At 34.9% G+C, this 19,905-nt stretch overlaps 2 protein-coding genes and 1 long non-coding RNA gene across 6 annotated transcripts in view; 2 read left to right on the top strand and 1 right to left on the bottom strand.

The window, feature by feature from the left end:
* LOC141377869 (uncharacterized) overlaps nt 1-6,297 on the top strand; it is a 34,361-nt gene extending 28,064 nt beyond the window's left edge. The window contains exon 6 of the long non-coding RNA XR_015509716.1: nt 3,769-6,297. This is a non-coding gene — a long non-coding RNA (uncharacterized LOC141377869). The remainder of the gene's footprint in view (nt 1-3,768) is intronic.
* The window catches only part of inpp5ka (inositol polyphosphate-5-phosphatase Ka), a 21,813-nt gene extending 6,108 nt beyond the window's left edge, over nt 1-15,705 (bottom strand). Inside the window, exons 1-11 of one of the 4 annotated variants that reach the window (XM_087282248.2) lie at nt 15,570-15,705; nt 15,109-15,190; nt 10,226-10,330; nt 10,036-10,144; nt 8,423-8,539; nt 8,134-8,309; nt 7,889-8,000; nt 5,525-5,634; nt 3,736-3,762; nt 602-821; nt 383-520 (exon numbers count right to left, since the gene is read on the bottom strand). In XM_087282248.2, coding sequence (XP_087138374.1) covers nt 383-520; nt 602-821; nt 3,736-3,762; nt 5,525-5,634; nt 7,889-8,000; nt 8,134-8,309; nt 8,423-8,539; nt 10,036-10,144; nt 10,226-10,330; nt 15,109-15,182 — 1,188 coding nt within the window. In that variant the 5' untranslated portion in view covers nt 15,183-15,190; nt 15,570-15,705. 4 annotated transcript variants of the gene reach the window in all.
* The window catches only part of mmp13b (matrix metallopeptidase 13b), a 25,409-nt gene continuing 13,676 nt past the window's right edge, over nt 8,173-19,905 (top strand). The window contains exon 1 of the mRNA XM_087284468.1: nt 8,173-8,363. The gene's annotated coding sequence lies outside the window, so the exon portion shown is untranslated. The remainder of the gene's footprint in view (nt 8,364-19,905) is intronic.

Genomic DNA, 19,905 nt, shown 5'->3' with positions numbered 1-19,905 from the left:
CGTCATCCACTACTGAGAAACCCAGAAATGTGAAAAGGGTCCATTGTGACTAAAGCTGTCAAACTGATGTCAACAGAGAAGCAAGTGGTCAGATTTTGATTGAAGATAACCAAAAAACTAATTCAGTGAATTGATTCACATGGATTAACTGTTCACGTAAAATGTAACAGTGTGTGCTAGCAAAGTAAACATGGTGAATTTTGATTTCACACAGTCTTTAAAAGCCAGCGCTGCTGAAAAAGTAATCAGTAGTATCCACTAAAAGTATCCACAAATACAGTATTTTAGCTCGACCATAGACTATTATACAGATAGATTTCTTGGTTTATTACTTGAACTTTTAATTACTAAACCACAACAAACCACATTTTAGCTCTCTCACCTTATATAACCCAATCCAGTCCCAGGCGCTGGAGGCGAAGGCCTGAAGAAGCCTGTAAGTTATAACTGCGTCAAAGTCTGCGCTCCACTCTCCTTCAGCAAACACCTGAACCAGTGGTGTCTCGTACATCTTTCTCAACTGAACACAGAGAAATGAACAGTCAGTCTTGTAGTACTTCATTTAAAAGTGTGTTTTTTGGTAATTATAATGAGGTTTCACCTCCAAGCGGAAGATGCCGATGACAGGCTTATGGTCACTAATGCCATACTCCATTTTACTTGTGTAATACTCTTGGGTCATTTTCAAGGGAAACTCGTCCTCACGTTCCTCCTCCTGTTGTTTTTCTGGCTCTTCTTCATTGGTATTTTCTGTCAATGAGGCTTTAGGCTTTACTCTCCAGAGAATCCTGTCACACCACGCAGGTTTGCGTTTCTTACCACTAGTCAAGTACAAAGAGGGCAAAAGAAGATTGAAAATATTAAATAACAGAGCAAAGGTTGTTCATTTGAATCACTTTATTTTTTTCTACTTAGTTTAAAGATCTGTGGCAACTCCTTTACAGCCATTATTCCAACACAGGCTCATTCTGCATATGTACCCCTGTATACATTTCTGGAGAGTACAAAATATATCCCAGGATGTTTTTTTTAGCAGTTTTTGTTTTCGCAAACCCACCACAGGCCACTGTGTAGGCTTTTTCAGATCTCAAATTTCCCTTGTGAGTGGCATTCATACCTGCTCTTCTCACGTAAATCTACCAAAAGAATGCCTGACCGACCCGACTCTTAAATCCACCAAAGACGGTCGACTGACTGACAGACTGATCCCACTACCCACCTTCTTCCCTAAGGGAGTTGCTGTTTTCAAAAACATCGATTAACCCACACATCGCCTTCCCTAAACCCAATCAACAGTGTTTTTAAAAGCAATCCAGAAAAAGAAAAGCCCTTGCGGTCAACTGATTTTTACCACATTTTCAGATCTTACCACATTCTCACCCTGTTATTTACTTGTTTATTTAATTTTTTGCCTTTTGTTTTTGTTTTACCTGCTTTCTGGAACTGTTCTTCGCCAGACTCGAAGTCGCAGTCAACTCTACTCTGCGTCTTAAGTCTGCCTACGTACGTAGGCAGCTACTTGGTAGCTGGTAACAGCAGAAAAGCTGTCCACACGGTGGGTAAGCCGACAGCTGGTAGCTCGAAAAGAAACAAAAGCCGTCTGCGGTGCCATACCGCTCCGTAGCGTTCATGTTAAAGACGAAAAACAGCCATATGTACCTCTGTCTACATAATTTGTGCTCTCCAAAAATGTATACAGTGCTACGTATTCACAATGAGCCTGTGTTGCATTATTCTGCTTATGAAAATGAATTTTTGTGGCATGCTTTTTGGAAGTGGAAAAGTCAAGTTCATGTCCAAATCACACATAAAATCACTGGACCAAATACACTAAAGAGGTCAAAATGTGAGAAAATAGAAATACTTTTTAGTTTTTATTTTTACACTAATTAAATTAACTAAATTTAACAAAGGGAACTTTATTGTAAAGATGTAAGAGTTAATAATAATTAGTCTATTCAATTAGTAATATAGCTTGTAACAATTGTATTAACAATTGAATTTGTAAACGGTGTAATGACATTTAAAAGCAAACATATTTTATAAAAACAACAAAATGTATTTATTAATTTCCATTTATAAAAAAAACTTGCAATGTCACTGGTTTCATGCAAATAAACTGAAAAAAAAAGAGAAAACAAATACATTTATATAATGTGAGACTGTATTATATTATTTATATTTTGAATGAGGAATAATAAACATTTATATTTAATATAAAAATAGTTATAAATAAATATTTAAACTATGAAAATTCACTATATTGTGAATATCTATCTATGTATCTATCTATGTATCTATCTATCTATCTATCTATCTATCTATCTATCTATCTATCTATCTATCTATCTATCTATCTATCTATCTATCTATCTATCTATCTATCTATCTATTTAATCAGCAAAACATAAACTGCTAATAACAGATAGAGGGTGCTTATAAGAGGACGTGATTCCTTAAATGTAAATGGTGTGATTCATACAGGTAGCATCTCCGTTTGGGCACTATAAATACATCCAGCAGGTCAAAAGCATTTTCAGTAAGCGAGCATCAGGTCGTTCACATGCTTTATGACCCTGTGTGTTGCAAAGAATAAAATAGCTACTAAACGACAACATAGACAGATACAGTAGATGACAAGATTAACTCTTTGCAACACACACCACCAACTACACAGACTGCATCTATATGGAAGTTATTAATGCTTCACATCAGCAGCAGATGAATGGGCGTTAGACGGGTGATGTTTGGCACACAATGCACTGCTCTGTATTATATAGTGGAGCGATTCTCAATCCCAGTTCTCGCAGCCAAGCACTCTGCACATTTTGTATGCTTCTCTTATTATATCAGAGTTAAGCTAAATTTGGCTGCAAGTGCCCTGCAAAGTGGACATCATATAATATTTAGGCATGATTCCAGTTTGAAAGATGCAAAGAAAATTCTGTCATCAATTTTTCACTTCTTCACTTTTCCAAACCTTTTTTGACATTTTTTCTGACGGTTTGCCCAAAAATTAAACTCACTTTCAAGTGGTTTAATTTGTTTGTTGAACACAAAAGAAGATATTTTGAAAAATGTTGGAAACTGGCAACCATTTAATTCCATAGTATTTGTTTTTCCAACAATGGAAGTCAATTGTTGCCGGTTTCTAACATTTTTTTAAAATATCTTCTTTTGTGTTGAACAGAAATAGAAACTGGTTAAGATTTGGAACCACATGAGAGTGAGTAAATTTCATTTTTAGGTGAATTATCCCTTTGAAGTGTGTGAGAATTGACTTGTTTGCTAATTATGCAAATATCACGATTAATGAATATCCCTTTACACTTCTGTAGTAAGGTTTGTCTGATGTACAAGATTTAGTATATTTTAAAATGCAGTAAACTTCAAGTTCAGCCAATTTCCCATGTGCAGGGGCTAGGGGGTAGAGAGCAGTGGACACTATGTAGGGAGCATGTAAATTGGAACACAGTTGCTTCATAGAGTTGCTTCTCTCTTCTAACGAGCTGGTTATCTAAATCAGGTGTGTGAAATGGGAGACATGCAAAATGTGCAGAGCGGGGACCGAGATTGAGAACTGCTGAAATAGTGGATGAGCTCCACAGCAGAGAAAAACGTTTTTCTAAAGGAAATGCTACCATTAGGGATAATTGTAAGGAATTCTGGCAGAATGCTAGAGAAGCAGGGTAGAGAGGTTCAAGTTAAGAGGCACATGGGAAATGTAAAGCTTACTTAAAACCAAACCATGTCGTCTGAACCCTGCAGAGAAAGAGAGCATGTGTGAACATCTGACACAAAAAAACAACCCTGGAAGAGGTGCTGGGAGATATTTAGGGTAAGGGTAATTGTTTTGTAGCAAATAAGTCATGTTTTTTTAATATCTGAATTGTACTTCGACTTATATTAAGCAAGAAAAATGCCTTTCCACCTATTCCAGTTTCTTCAAGCTCAAGTATCAGGTTTACAGTAACACTCAGTGCAAGTGCAACCATGTAATGTAATCTGTGTTTTGGTGCAATGCAAAAGTATGAACAACTTGTTTTGGTTCGCTTTTTTACTACATGTCTCATATCAATCGTGTTTGGTCAAATGGCAGATGGAATGTGATTGTGGATGTGTAAATGCATCTAAACACATTCGCTTTTCACTATAATAGCAAGCCTGTGTTTTCTCTGAAAATGGTCAAAAGTGGACAAGCTCAAAGTCTTTTACACCTCATTTACAAAAGTATTTATCCTCATCTATATGTGATCAGATCATTAACAACACATCTTTATTTCACATGTAAACACGACCTTGAACTGTGTAAGCAAGAAGTTGCTGAGACTTTTATTTCAGTTTGTTGATGTACTTCAAACTAAAATTGAATATTAAGTAGGGGGCGGGGCTTTCTTTTTGTGCATCATTCCGTCGTAGCAAACTAATGATAAGAGGGGCGTGGTTAAGAATATTGTGGCTGAAGCAGTCAAACAAACGTCAACAGAGAAGGACCGCCACTCCAAATGCAGAAGCAAATGGTCAAACTTTGATTGAAGATTTTTTTCAGTGGATTAATTTGCATGGATTACAAATAATTGATTACAAAAGAATAACAATATGCACTGGCCTGGCTCACTGTGTGATTTTAGCCACAATTTTGTTGTATGAGACAAATGTTGGAAATCCTAAAAGATTCCTATAATTATAGGATAACATTTGTAGTAGTTATTGATCATGCTTACACACAATCATTGACATTTTCCATCCAATGAAATTGTATAATTTAAAAACTTAAATGAATAAATTTAAAAACGTAACTTTCATATAAAATGTTCCATGTACACATCATTTTCAATTTTTTCTGTCACCCATATTATATGCTTTCGTTCATGTACTGCGCACAGACTGTTTTATCTGCATCATATCCACCTGACATTTATTTACTTTCCCTCTCTTTGAAACTTGGCAAAATGTCACGACTGCTTCCACCTCTGAACTACAGCTCCTAGTAAAAATTCCGTGTCTTTTGAAGAGAGGCAATATGGAGCATGTACAAACTTGCATTAATCTTTAATAAAGCTGTAAAAACAGACAGCATATAAAACATCTGCTTCACAACGCCATCTACAATGTTAGCTAAATTGGTCACATGACTGCGTCACATGACTAAAATACATCATTGTTTTCTAAAGCCTCCGTTTTCACAGTCCATACTGCAACATGAAAACTGCATTTTCAAATCACTCCACTTTCAACCGTGTTTTTAAAAAGATACATTTTTGTTTTCTAAAAACAATAGACAATAAAAAAAATTGTGTTTTTAAACAAAAGCATATTAGTGTGGAAATGAATGAACAATTGATGACACCAGACTCCAGATCGTGCTTGTGTCCGTGTTTGGCACTTGATTTTTGTTCAGTCTGACATTATGAAGAAGTGAGATCTAACAGTCTGATAAGCTACATTTGTGTTAGGTAAATAAATGATTGTATGAAAGTAAGATACACTGCAGGATATATTGTGAACACATTGTGTTATGTACCTTGTGTCATAGTTGTCTGAGTTCAAGTCAAATTTGTAGGTGGGCTGAAAGTCCAGCGGTCCCTCTTCAAACTTCTGCAAAATAACTTCCTTCTGTTTCATCATGGTGAGCTGGTGAGACAGAAACATCAACAGATGGGTCAACAATCTTTAAGTACATCAGTGAACAAACACAAGGGACTTTCAAAGTCTTTGCTAAGGCGTTATAAGCCATGAACCAAAACTAACAAGTTGTGAGGAGAATCATAACATCACAAATACTTAAGAAATGAAGTATACAGTATAAAGATCAGGCAAAAATACAAAGGTTAAAGAATATGAACTAAATTACTTTAGTGAAGGAAAGATTACAATCCTACAAAGAATGAAAACGACACAATCAAATTAAAAACAGCAAAGTCTTTATTGTTAAGTATTATTATTGTTGTCATTTATTACTGTTGTCCTTTCTTTCTTTTTTTTACTCTCATTTTTACTATCATACATTAATAAGCATTGTTGTAACTCCCTACCCCTGACTGGTTTCTTTCTATATGTTTTATCTATATCTGTGACACTTGCTTCATTTATTGACTGTTATTGTCCCTTATGTATGTACTCTGACCTGTCCACCAAGTTACCTTTACATGCATACACACACTCACACGCACACACTCAAGCACATACCAGTACATGACTATATTGTTGTTGTTTTTGTTTTGTTTTTGTTTCGTTGCTTTGTATTTGTTATTTGTTGATTTTTTTTCTTGTATTTGTATGATTTTTGCATATTCTAATAAAAAAAATAAAATAAAAAAAATAAAATAAAGAGCTACAGTTTAAAAAAAAAAAAAAAAACAGCAAAGTCACTTAAGTTTGTCGTTCATGTCTATAGTAATTTTGTATTTGTAGATGTTTTAAGTTTATTGCAAAACATGCAAATATATACAAATATTTTGAAAAATGTTGTTATTGTTAAAAAACTATTTCCCAATAGTGAATATAGGTGAAGTTTGCTTTCACTTTTTAGTTTACTTTTGTTCTATTATGCAAATTCCAGATGATAATAAAGCGTGTTTGGCATGCTGTTCCAGGAGTGAGCCCTGCACTCAGAATATCCTCGAACCCGAGGCTCCCTCCTGTTTGAAGAGCGAGAGGGGGGTTTGAGCTCAGGTAGGTCTTGAGAAGTCCCACGCTTGTTGATGAGTTAGGAATTGTGAGTTTGTCTATGATGCCACTTTTGGACTTGTCAATTAACTTATATTGTATGTCTTTGGTTGGTGGGTCCAGGGAACCCAGGGGAAACCCACACAAGCATAGGGAGAACATGCAGACTCCAACCAGAAAGGCAGACTGGCCATGTAATAACTGGAACCAGTGCCATTCTTGCTGCGAGGCAACAGTGCTTACCGCTGTGCCACCGTGCCACCCTATCTGGAAAAGGGGGAGTAGTAGGGGTGGAAGGGTGGATTCTTCAAGATGAAGATAAGTAAAGTGAAAAACTCTGGTCATTTATAGTGAGTTAGGATTTGTCTGATTGGTGTGATATATGAAGCTGATGCAGGACCAGCCGTGATCAATCATAAGCATGTGATCCTCTCGAAATTAGTTTAGAAATAAACTGCACTTAAAGGGATAGTTCACCCCAAAATTTAAATGAAGCCATTGTTTATTTTTACAGACGCATAAAAAATATAAAACATGATATCCTGAGAAATGACAGAAACCCTTAAATCCAGTGTCCAAAATCCTTCAAAATATCCTTCTGTGTGTGTGCGTGTGTGTGTGTGTGTGTGTGTGTGTGTGTGTGTGTGTGTGTGTGTGTGTGTGTGTGTGTTAAACAGCAAGAAAGAAACTCAAAAGTTTGGAAACACTTGAGAGAGAAAATTTCCATTTTGCATCTATGCCTATCTACTAGGAACTACCCCTTAAAATGAGTTAATTCTGTACCTGCAAATAATTACATTTATTTAATTTCATTCTATTACATTTATAGGCATTGCTACTCCCTCTAAAGAGCTGTTTTCCAACCCTGTTCCTGGAGGCATGCCAACAGTGCATATTTTGGATGTCTCCCTTATCCGAACTAATCTTTTCCGGTTTTCGTGTCTCTTCGGTTGTTCTGCTGATTTGAATCAGGTGTGTTTGAATAGGAAGAGGTTGAAAACGGTGTGCCTTCAGGAACAGAATTGGGAAACATCGCTCTAAAGCAGTGTGTTATGCCCTTAATCAAAGCCAGCTTTGTGGTCATTTCTGCCACATGTACAGACAAACAGAATAGAAATAACGCTACTCTCAGACCTTTAAAAAAATAAAAAACACTACAAGAGGAATGTAAATGTACAATGAATATAGATAATTGATGTCACTAATAAAGATTCAATACCTGATCTTTAGGCCAAAGCAGATTAAAACGCTGGCTGGTGATGCAGTTCCTTACGAAGAGCATACCATGGTCCTCAATACGAAAATTCAAGTCCCCGAACCAGAACACCACCCTTGAGAATGAGGTGAGAGAATTCATATGTAGAAGAGATATAATGTGGATGTAATGACCAAAGAACGTAATCAATACACAGTTCAATACATTTTTATGTGGTAATTATTTACAACATATAATAATGAACTGACTTGTGGTCTAAAACGTGCGGCGTATTTTTGGTGTTGAAGTTCTGAGCGTCCAGAATATGCTCAAACTCATCGACTCTCTGAGAGGCGTAGTTCATGTGGGCCGTCAGGTGGCAGTTCAGGAAACACAGCATGTGCCCGTAGAAGGACAGACGGATGGTCACTCCTCCTTTATTACCCTTTAATAACAAGAAAATGAGCAGATTTGTGGCAAATATTTGAGTTTTCAGCAGGTAAGTCAATAGTGGCTCTCATAAATACTGTATAATAATATAATATAATATAATGTTACCCAGTAGCCGTAGAGTCCTGTACGGGTGTAAGTGACCTGAATGTCTCTGATGAAGGGGACGTGCTCCAGCTTGGAAAAGAAAAGCAAAAGTAGACCCTGCATCCGGATGGAGGACACCTAAATGGGCCACAATAAAACAATGAGAAAAAATTCATAATAGTTAAATTTGATTCTAACTAAATGGAAAATATACCCATATATTCAATGAAATATTTGTAGTAGAAGTTGATAATTTAAATACGTACATTAACAATATAATTTACACGTGTATATATACATATTCATCGAATCCCAATTTAATAGAAAGTTGCAATAAAAAATGTGTTATAATTTAAATAAATAAAATGAATGTTAAATTATAAACATATTTTATTTTACAAATTTTTTATAATGAACTAATAAAACCAATATTCCATTCCATACATAAATGTAAATATAATCGTAAATCATAACATTTTATATTAAATATTAAGCATATTTATTAAACTGGCGAACATTTAATATAATATATAGATTCTATGTAATTATAAAATGTGCATACTATAATTTTTCATGTAAGGGTCAAGATTCAAATTATATGAATGATGGATATTATCTTATTTCTCAGTATAAATGTCTGGTATGTTTTTCGACTAAAACCACTTTATTTTGATATAAAATATATTTGAAAAAAAAAATGTGCATATTAATATAAATTAAATATTTATCAAAGGCGGCAACACCCAAGCTCCAAAAATACAAATTTATTTAAATTAAAAAAGCTGACACGAAGCTTTTTTAATTGAATAAATATGTATTTTTGGAGCTTTGGTGTTGCCGCATTTGATTATTTAATTTGCCCCTTTTGCGTTTTTTGGCTGAGCACCCAGTTAAGAGGGATGTGCGTGCTTTTGTACAGTTTTTCATACTAATATCATTACCATTTTTATTAATAATTCACATACAGTTGAAGTCAGAATTGTTAGCCCACTTTTAATTTTTTTTTCTTTTTTAAATATTTTCCAAATGATGTTTAACAGAGCAAGGATTTTTTTTACAGTATTTATGATAATGTTTTTTCTTCTGGAGAAAGTCTTATTTGTTTTATTTTGGCTAGAATAAAAGCAGATTTAAATTTTTTTAAAGAACATTTTATGGAAAAAAAATTATTAGCCCCTTTAAGCTATATATTTTCCTGATAGTCTACAGAACAAACAATTGTTTTTAAAATAACTTGCCTATTTACCCTAACCTGCTTAGTAAACCTAATTAACCTAGTTAGGCCTTTAATGACACTTTAAGATGTATAGAAGTGTCTTGAAAAAATATCTAAAAAAAAATATTATTTACTGTCATCATGGCAAAGATAAAATGAATCAGTTATTAGAAATGAGTTATTGAAACTATTATGTTTAGAAATGTGTTGAAAAAATCTGCTATCCGTTAAACAGAAATTGGTGAAAAAATAAACAGGGGCGCTAATAATTCTGACTTCAACTGTACATGTCTACCCATCAGTACTGCTTTATAAATAATTTACAGATTAGAAAAGAAAAGTGAGTCAGTCCATCAGGTCAATAGTATCATCCTCTGGTTTATAGTGAATACCATGATTATTTTATGACCAAAAGCACCTTTATATAATGCAACGGGGAGAGAGTGTCCATGAAGAGGTGACTCCAGGAGTCCTCAAAGGCCAAATCTGACACAAACTTCAGAGGCGCAGCCCTGACCTCCTGCAGACTGAAGAGGAGCAGCATTCAAACACAGCCATCATTATTTACTTAACAACATATCCAAGAGATCTTAAAATATAAAACTCACCCAATCACATAGAGGTCAGGTTTCTTTGGGGAGTTGAGCTGAAGCAGAGCGTTCACATCATCCGGAGGCTCAGCTGTGGCAACATTCCATGTGACCACATACAGCCTGTGGGTGAAAGAAAGAAAGACGCATTCAATTCCACAAGAGCTATTTATGAAGAAAATCCCCAAGTAAACCATGCTAACCTCACATAACGGCTCAGGTTAAGTCCCCCGGAAAACATAAGTAAAGTTTTTTGGGCATGTTAGTCTTAAGTTGATCTATTTACACACTTTTCTAAATTCACATTTACAAGTTATAAGCCTTCACTTGCCGTTTCCCGCTTCCACTAATAAGTTTTTTTTTTTTGTACGTCAGATTTTCTGACCGATCAAATGACTTCTAGTGTCAATAGCAGGGGTGCCCAAACCTTTTCTTATGAAGGGCCAAAAACCAAACTTCATTGAGAATGGTGGCCCAAAGTTAAATAAACCAAGCTGTTATAAGTATTTTTTTTATTTATATTTAAAAATAAATTTACTTAAATACTTAAAACTTATAATTAATTATATATATTTTTTTACATTTTAAAACGCACTTCATACAATAAAAACAAACAATCCCATTTATAATGCTGAACACATTGAATACACTTGATTTGCTCATTAAGCATCCTTACCGTTTTTTTAAGATCCAATTCATGCACAACATTTATTTGGAAAATGTATGTTCATTTGCTTTTTCATATCACAACAATAAAAAATAAAAAAAAGGTTACTTTAAAATTTAAAATATAATGAGCTCTGTTGAAGACATTGGCCTTATGCTTCCCATCATTTTCCCTCTCTTCTCAGATGGAATGGCAGGCCAAATCAAAGGTTACCATGGGCCAACTTTGGCCTGCCGACCCTAGATTGGGAATCTTTGGTCTATAGCTAAACAATATATAGTTTCAGCATTGACACTGCAATGGGCACATCAGAAATAGTCAGATCGCAGGATGTGCAATATCAAGTAGGGATTATAGGTAACCAAGCACCACAATTTGAACTGCATGTAACTTTAAAATAGTTTAGCCATTGTGGAGTTAAAGTTAATAATTTGGATTTTTTTATGTTACAGTTTTAATATAAGTGAGTTTAAGGCATGCTGGTGCATAAACTATAGACTTTTAGCTTTAACAGAGATTAATAGCAATTAATTTATATATTGAAGACTTTGACTATTGAAGTCTTACCAAAAAATATTAAGCACAATTAGTTTTTCTCTCTTGCATGCTTTTTTTGTATGTATCTAGTTTATTCTATTTCATGCAGAAGCACTATAATCAGGATTTCTATAGCTATTATCAAGTCGAATTTAAGACTTTTTTTTTAGACCATAATAACTTAAATTTCACACCAACACAAAGCTAAACGCTAAAGATTTTTTTCAATGGCCAAGTTAAAAAAAAAAGTAATGTTGTTTTAAGGAAGACGATTGAGCCATATTAATAAGTAAATAAATTTAGTAAATAAGTTCCTAAAACTTTTAGTGAAATATATTGCTAGTGATTGTATGGGTGTTGGCCCAATTGGGTATAGCTGTACATGGACATAGGAAAATTAAGACCTGCTTGAAATGATTATAGACCTCCAACACAATATGTCAGTGGATCTAAGGCATTTAAGGACTTTTTAAGGCCTACATTTTTTTTTTTAAATTTTAGACATTTTAAGACCCACCAGATACCCTGTATGATACAAAATCACAGCAGTCTGGTGAAATGGATTTCATAATGCAATACATTATGTCGCAGAAAAGCAAAATATCACAATTTTTTTCATTATCATGTAGCCCTAATGTCTGAATAGTCCCACCCCAACACAAATATCTTTTCCACTGGAAAGAAAGTGTTAAAGTCTTTTTATTTGAGTGTGTTGATGTATTTCCAAGTAAAACAGAGTATTGAGTAGGGGGCGGGGCGGGGCTTTCTTTTTGCTTATTACCTCTTAGCAAACGAATAAGATAAGAGGGGTGTGGTTAAGAATATTTTGCTGTCAAACTGACAATAACACAGAAGCGCCACCACTCCAAATGTAGAAGCAAATGCTCAGACTTTGATTGAGGATTACCAAAATAAACATCTACTTGACTGGATTAAATTAGCTTTAATTAAAAGAACAGATCATGTTCACATAGACCACAAAATGTATTTTTACCTTATTGATTTATACACTAAATGTTGTATTTTAAAGTAGAAAATACTGTTAGTCAGATTCAACATTGCTATCCTAAACTGTGGCAAAATGAACAAAATGCTATTGGCTATTTTCAAAAAGAGGAGGAGCCTCCTTTTAATATATGTCCTGCCTTTTATTGTTGAGTTAAACTTATATAACACATCATCAAATAAAGCTTTGAGTTTCACGTCACCTCAGGAGACCTTTAACAATAACACCATTTAAACTAAACTAATCTGTTCACGAAATTCCAAGCATATCACACAGCAGCTTAACATCTTACACAGCGCAATCCGTTCAACCATTTATAAGACCTTCAAGCTAACATTTAAAGTGCAAAACCTCTCATCCCCCAGAGATCATTGATATGTTTCTGAAACAATAGAGTCACCACAAAACCTGCAGTTTAGATCTTGCAGATGCAACAAGAGAAGTGAAAGTTAAAAAACCTGAAGGGGTTTTTCTTAGGTCGGCCCGCAATCTGCCTGCAGACAAGAAAAGCCTCATCTAAGGTTTTTGCCACCTGCGTTTGAAGCTTATGATCAGTGTCCAGATCATCCACACAGGTCAAGAGCATCGCCAGACGCTGTCGCACATGTTGTCGGCTGCTGGTGGACTGTGTGCTGCTGCTCGCTGCACTGTCTGAACGCTGTCGCTGAAGCTTTTCACTGAAATATTCAGAGATTTCCTCCATGCTGCTTGACATTACTGAGTGCCTTGTCAGATTTGTTTGTTCCGAGTTTCAGGGAGGCAAAGGCAGTAATTCTAATAATTAATAATTAGTCAAGAATGTGATATTGGATGGAGGAGTGGTAGAAGGAGGGTGAGGCAAAGGCGGACTTTTAGATTTAAAGATTAAAATGCTAATCTGGTTCAACTAGGGCTTCATGGCCCACCCAACACATTTAATCTAAACTCCACAAGACAGACCCTCAAACAATAGTGCAGCATTATTGAAAGTCTGAGAGAACAAGAAAAAATATATAAAAATATGGATTTTCTATTTTTGTTTGTACAGCAATATCAATTCTATTCTATATAAAAAATATTAATATTTGTCGATAGTTTTCCATATACATATAGCATACAAAAACACAAGCTAAATAATATATATATATATATATATATATATATATATATATATATATATATATATATATATATATATATATATAAATATATATATAAATATAGTCAAGCCCAAATGTATTCTATTGAAATTATATAATAATTCTTCCACTGTTCACTGACTTCCACTGAATGTATATATATATACATTCATACATACACACATACACATATATTCACTGGCCACTTTATTAGGTACCCCTGTCTAACTGCTCGTTAACGCAAATTTCTAATCAGCCAATCACATGGCAGCAACTCAATGCATTTAGGCATGTAGACATGGTCAAGATGATCTGCTGCAGTTCAAACTGAGCATCAGAATAGTGAAGAAAGATGATTTAAGTGACTTTGAATGTGGCATGGTTGTTGGTGCTAGACGGGCTGGTCTGAGAATTTCAGAAACTGCTGATCTATTGGGATTTTCACGCGCAACCATCTCTAGGCTTTACAGAGAATGCCTGAGAAAGAGAAAATATCCAGTGAGCGGCAGTTCTGTGGATGCAAATGCCTTGTTGATTCTTGGCAAACTTTGGGCCTATTGGTACCAATTGAGCATTGTGTCAATGCCACAGCCTACCTGAGTTTTGTTGCTGACCATGTCCATCCCTTTATGACCACAGTGTACCCATCTTTTAATGGCTACTTTCAGCAGGATAACGCACCATGTCATAAAGCAAAAATCATCTTAGACTGGTTTCTTGAACATGACAATGAGTTCACTGTACTCAAATGGCCTCCACAGTCACCAGATCTCAATCCAATAGAGCACCTTTGGGACGTGGCGGAAAGGGAGATTTGCATCATGAATGTGCAGCAAACAAATCTGCGGCAGCTGCGTAATGCTATCATGTCAATATGGAGCAAAATCTCTGAGGAATAATTCCAGTACCTTGTTAAATCTATGCAACGAAGGATTAAGGCAGTTCTGAAGGTTAAAGGGGGTCCAACCCGGTACTAGTAAGGTGTAAAAGTGGCTGGTGTGTGTGTGTGTGTATATAATTTTTTGTCACAGATTCACAGTTTTTGTGATATTTATAAAAAAAAAGGATGTAGTCAGTTACAAATAAAACTGTGATGTTTTTATTCCTGAAGATCTTGAATAGAAATTATTCAGTTTACATCACATATATTGTTATGAAACTGTTGGCCAAAATCTGGAACTGTAAAACTGTTTGGTTTCCCACAAACCTCCACATGACTAGAAACCTGTTGTACCAAAGTGTTTTGAGAAAGCTAATCCCAAAGTGCTTATCCCTACTTTATTCTTTCACCATTTCAGCAAACAACAGACTGAACTGTTCTCCTCGTGTGAGAATTCTGGATGTTGAAATGGGGGAAAAAAGCTCTTTAACAAACAACCTTGTGACAAAAAATACACCATCTACACACTTGTTTGTGCTGAAGAAAAATCTGAATGGATCTTTGTATATCAACATCAGATCATTACATAATGAGAATACTTCCTTTTGTGCCCCTTAACATTATTAAAATGCAATATCCATAACTTAATATGAGAAGGCATATGCTAAATGAAAGCTAGACGTGAAAACATACCCGAAATTCTCCATCTTGCCATCTTTCGTCTCCAAACGGACAGTATTCAAAGCACGAGACAAATCTTCCTCCATCCTCTCGCCTGTCAATCATAACATCGTGTGCATCACATTAAATCCGTCATCGTGTTTTTATACAGCAAAAACTATATTCTCTTTAACAAAATAAGGGCCGCTAAATGCAAAGTGTAGTTAATGTAAATTATATGACTTCGACCATAAGATTAATTCGTCTCTCAAATATTGCTGTTTTTTAATATAACATGTTGAATATAAAATTTTACGCCATGATAATATTCAATGAAAAATACTATCAAACTCATAACACAGAGTTGCAAAGACTGATTAAAGTGCAGATTAAAGCAAAACTTCTTCTATTACTGTAACTTACATACTGAGATGTCAAAATAATAATACTATGTTATGATCCAGGATGAATATGTTTAACAGTATTCAAACTACCTGATAAAGCCTTGTCGTTTGCCTTCTCTCCGCAGTCTCAAAGTCTGTGTGGTGTTAAAGAATTAGTGGAGATAAATATACTCCGTAACATCACGAGCTGTGCACTGTATTTACATCAGAGAGAGGCTGTGAAACTGCACGCAAACGAACGTCAAACGTCAATGGCTGCGGGGAAGTTAAAATAAAAGTCCTCCAGAAGCGCAACTTTTTTTTAAAATTCTTATTAACAATGCTTGAACAGTAACAGAAAGGCATTAATAATTTTAAGAATTACATAAAAAACTGAGATAACAATCAGATTGCATACTTTCACAATCTTTTTACCTTGTTAATAATACAACATAAATAAATTAATAAATAAATGACAAAAATCAACAACAACAAAAAAATGCTAAAGAAACTTAAGTAGCAGGGGAGTTAAAGTTCTTGAAATATGAAACCAAAATCATCTAATGCTGAATATAATTATCTTGCTTTACGGCTTTTCATCTCTCTTAATGTCTTTAAATACCCCCAAAAGCGCAACTCAACCGAGATAGTAAAGGGTAATGGAAATAAAATAAAATAAAAATAAATGTCTTATGTTGCACGGATATATTTTGGTAATAGCAAAACATCCCTCATATGGGTCAAAATCATAATTATAAATAATGGAATTCTTGAGTGCGATGCTAATGGTCTAATCTGATTCAATGATTTATGCTAAGCTAAGCTAAAAGTGACACTGAGATCAGCTAAATGTATTAAAAAATGGTCAAATGTGGGATTTGTAAAGTGAGCTTATTCCCATCCCACCCCACCCCACCCAAAAATAAAAAATTAGAGTGTTTTATTATTATTTAAAAAAAAAAATCTAATAAAATAAAAATAAATGTGTGACCCTGGACCACAAAACCAGTCTTATGTTGCACATATATATTTTTAGTAATAGCAAAAAAAAATTAAATGGGTCAAAATGATAATTTTTTGCTAAAAATCACTAAAATATTAAGTAAAAGTCATGTTTCATGAACACATTTTGTAAACGTCTTACTGTAAATATATTAAAACATAATTTGAGAGTACAGTTCCTAGCCATATCAGCCTAGAAAACAGCAACCTTTTTATTTTCTATTGGTCCTAGTATACGGTGTAACTACAGAAGATTGGGAAATGGGAAAATTATGGAAACGTTTTAATAAAACTTTTGAGTGTGATGCTAATGGTCTAATTCGATTCAATGAGCTAGAAGTGACTCTGAGATCAACTAAATGGATTTAAAAATGGTCAAATATATGTGTGAGTTAAAAAAAGAGCCTATCCCCAATATTTTTTTGAACCCTCAGATTCCAGATTTTGTATCTCTGTCAAATAATATCCTGTCTAAACAAACCATTAATCAGCTTTCAGGTGATGTATGAATCTCAATTTTAGATACTGTAATTGACACTTCTGTACAAGAAGTTTGGCCAGAGAAATGGTCATGCTGAAGTTATTTCCTTTACTGTCATCATTTGGTAAAGTTTTGTTCCTGGTCACTGTCACCACTGGCTTGATTAGTTTGGGACTTGTGGAGCTGCGCATCAATGGATGTGTTCTTTCGTGTTTGGACTTTCAGAAGTGAAAAATAAACACACTGAACTGAACTGAACTGAACTGAACTTCTACTCTGAAAACTGAACCGATGTAGTTTTAATTTACTAGAACTTCTATGTTAAGCAGTTTTGACACAATCTACTTTGTGAAAGTGCTGTAGAAATAAGGATGAATTGAATTGAACAAAATTGAAGCATGACTCATTTTGTGGTCTAGGGTCACACATTAATCTGTACACCATGAGATGACACAGGTTTTTAATAAAATCTTGATTTAATTGAATTCAATCTATAATCTAATAAACTGTTCCCTTACTTAACTAAATATGTTTTTTTTTAATCCAGCAAATGGTCTTATAAATCAGCAAATGTCCCTGCGGTCAGGAATAAGTGTGTCCTTTATAACTGTGCACTGGCAGCTTCTCTCATAACATCCGCTTCCCCATATATCATCCTGGCAGATGTGAGACATGAGCCACATTATAAACCTGGGAAGTTCCCCATATAGCCTCATATGGGCATGATTCACACTCATTCAGCATAGCTGCATGAATTTACAGTGTTATTACAGCACTCACTCTCTTTTCAGCACTTTCAAGAAGCAGAATGTCATCATTTGCTAAGATCATTTTAAAATGTTCAGTGATTGCTGCATCATTGACATCATGTCATTTACGCACCATATCACCTTTTAGAAATAGAGAGGATCATGATGCATTCAGTTTATAAGGGGGGTTAATGTTAGACCTTTGTTCTGTCTTCAGAACTGCCTTCATTCTTGAAATGAGGTGCTGGAAATGAGATTTTAGTCCATACTGAGATAAAGCTGAAACTGAAGTTTAACGATGTGAATCTACCATTCCAGCACATCGCAAAGATGCTCTATTTTGAGATCTGGTGACTATGGAGGCCTTCAGAGTTTATAGTGAACTCATTTGCATGTTCAGTCTGAGATCATTTAAACCTTTTGACAAATATTCATCAAAAGATGAGTACACTGTGGTCATAAAGGGATAGACATAGTCCACAACACAGGTAGACTGTGAGGTAACACTTTATTTTGATGGTCTGTTTGTTACATTGCATCTACATGTCAACTAATTCTCATTAGATAAGAAGTAAACTGTTAGGTTGGGGTTAGGGTTAGTGTAAGCTGAGATGTACTTGCACAGTTTCTTATAGTCGGGGCCAGAAGGAATCTGCGGACGTTTTTTGCTATTTCTGCTGAGATTTTTGGTAAAAATCTGCGGATTTCTGCTGAATTATTTTGGGAGTATCCAGCGGAGTATCATAACTAAAACCTTAATATATTAAATAAAAAGTAATAAATTACTGAATAAAAACTGAATAAATTCAGATTTACACATTTACTCAAGTAAATAAACAGAATTAATAATGGGCTAAAAATCTGCAGAATTCTGCGTGCGCAGATTCCGTGTGGGCCTACTTATAGTCAGTTAATGTATGTTGACGCAGCAGTATCAGCAAATATTAAGCAGACAGTCTACTAATACTCAAATGGAGCATCAAAATAAAGTGTTACCGACTGTAGTGTTTAAATGATGTTCAGCTAGTAATAAAGGGACTAAAAATGGGCTAAGACAATAATATTGCTTCAAGGTTTGATGTGTTGCACATTAAGAGATGTTCTTCTGAAAGCCTTGGTTGGTATAAGTGTTAATTTGAGTTGAACTAGTCTGCTCATTCTCCTCATTACCTCCTTTGTACTCTCCCTGTAAAAACCTGCTTAAAAAAAAGCTCTGGTTTTTTCACCAGAGACATCAGCAGTTTCTTAAATACTCAGACCAGTCTGATACCAACCAGCATGCCATCATAGACTCTTATGTGGCATTCAAGTTCTCTTGGGACGTTCCTATGAATTGACAAATCGTAATTCTGACATCCATTGAGTTCAAGTCACTTTCGACCATTTTTTTTATAAATAAGCTACAAGAAAATACAGCGGGATTACAGCAGATTCTAACTGGTGGTGCAAATGGAGGGCTTGGTGCTGGAGACTACTTGGTTCCTAGCCATATCAGCTTAGAAAATAGCAACTTTTAATTTTCTGTTGGTCTTAGTACACAGTGTAACTACAGAAGAGTCAAGCTTTAAATGGGAAAATTATCTAAACTTTTTAATGTAGTGCTAATGCTTTTTAATGTCGGATGCTAATGGTCTAATCCATTTCACCGATCTGCTAAGCTAAAAGGGCTCTCAACAGACCCAGAGACTAAATGGATTCAAAAATTGTCAGATCTATTGACATTATTCCAAAATGCGGAAGTGCGCCTGTTTTCGCGATTGTCTTAGAACTTCCGTTTCAGTCGCCTATGGGAGAAATGACAAAGAATAATAAACGGCAAAAAACAGTCAAACTACTTGCTCTACAAACAAATGTTTGCATGACTATACAGACCAAGTAGAATAATATAACAAGGAAATATCAGTTTGCAACATCAAACAGCGAAACAAGCAGTTTTTAATGTCTAAAAATGAATGGAAGTGAATGAGACCGGAAGTCTCGTACCAAAAAGATTCAAATGGCAGCGCCCATTCGTCTGCGGAGAATAAGGTCAATAGGGGAGTTGTAAAATTTATAGGGGGGTGTTTTATCAAATGCCCTTTTCTCCTCATTCTGATGCTCGTTTTGAACTTCAGAAGATTGTCTCTTGACTACATGCCTAAATGCATTATGATGCTGCCATGTGATTGGCTGATTAGATATTTGTGTGAACCAGCAGTTGAATAGGTGTACCTAA

Source organism: Danio rerio, chromosome 15 (genome assembly GCF_052040795.2).
Source record: "Danio rerio strain M-AB ecotype USA chromosome 15, GRCz13ab, whole genome shotgun sequence".
NCBI classification, from domain to species: Eukaryota; Metazoa; Chordata; class Actinopteri; order Cypriniformes; family Danionidae; genus Danio; species Danio rerio.
Note: the sequence above shows the minus strand (reverse complement) of the source record. Positions and strands in the feature narration are given on the sequence as shown.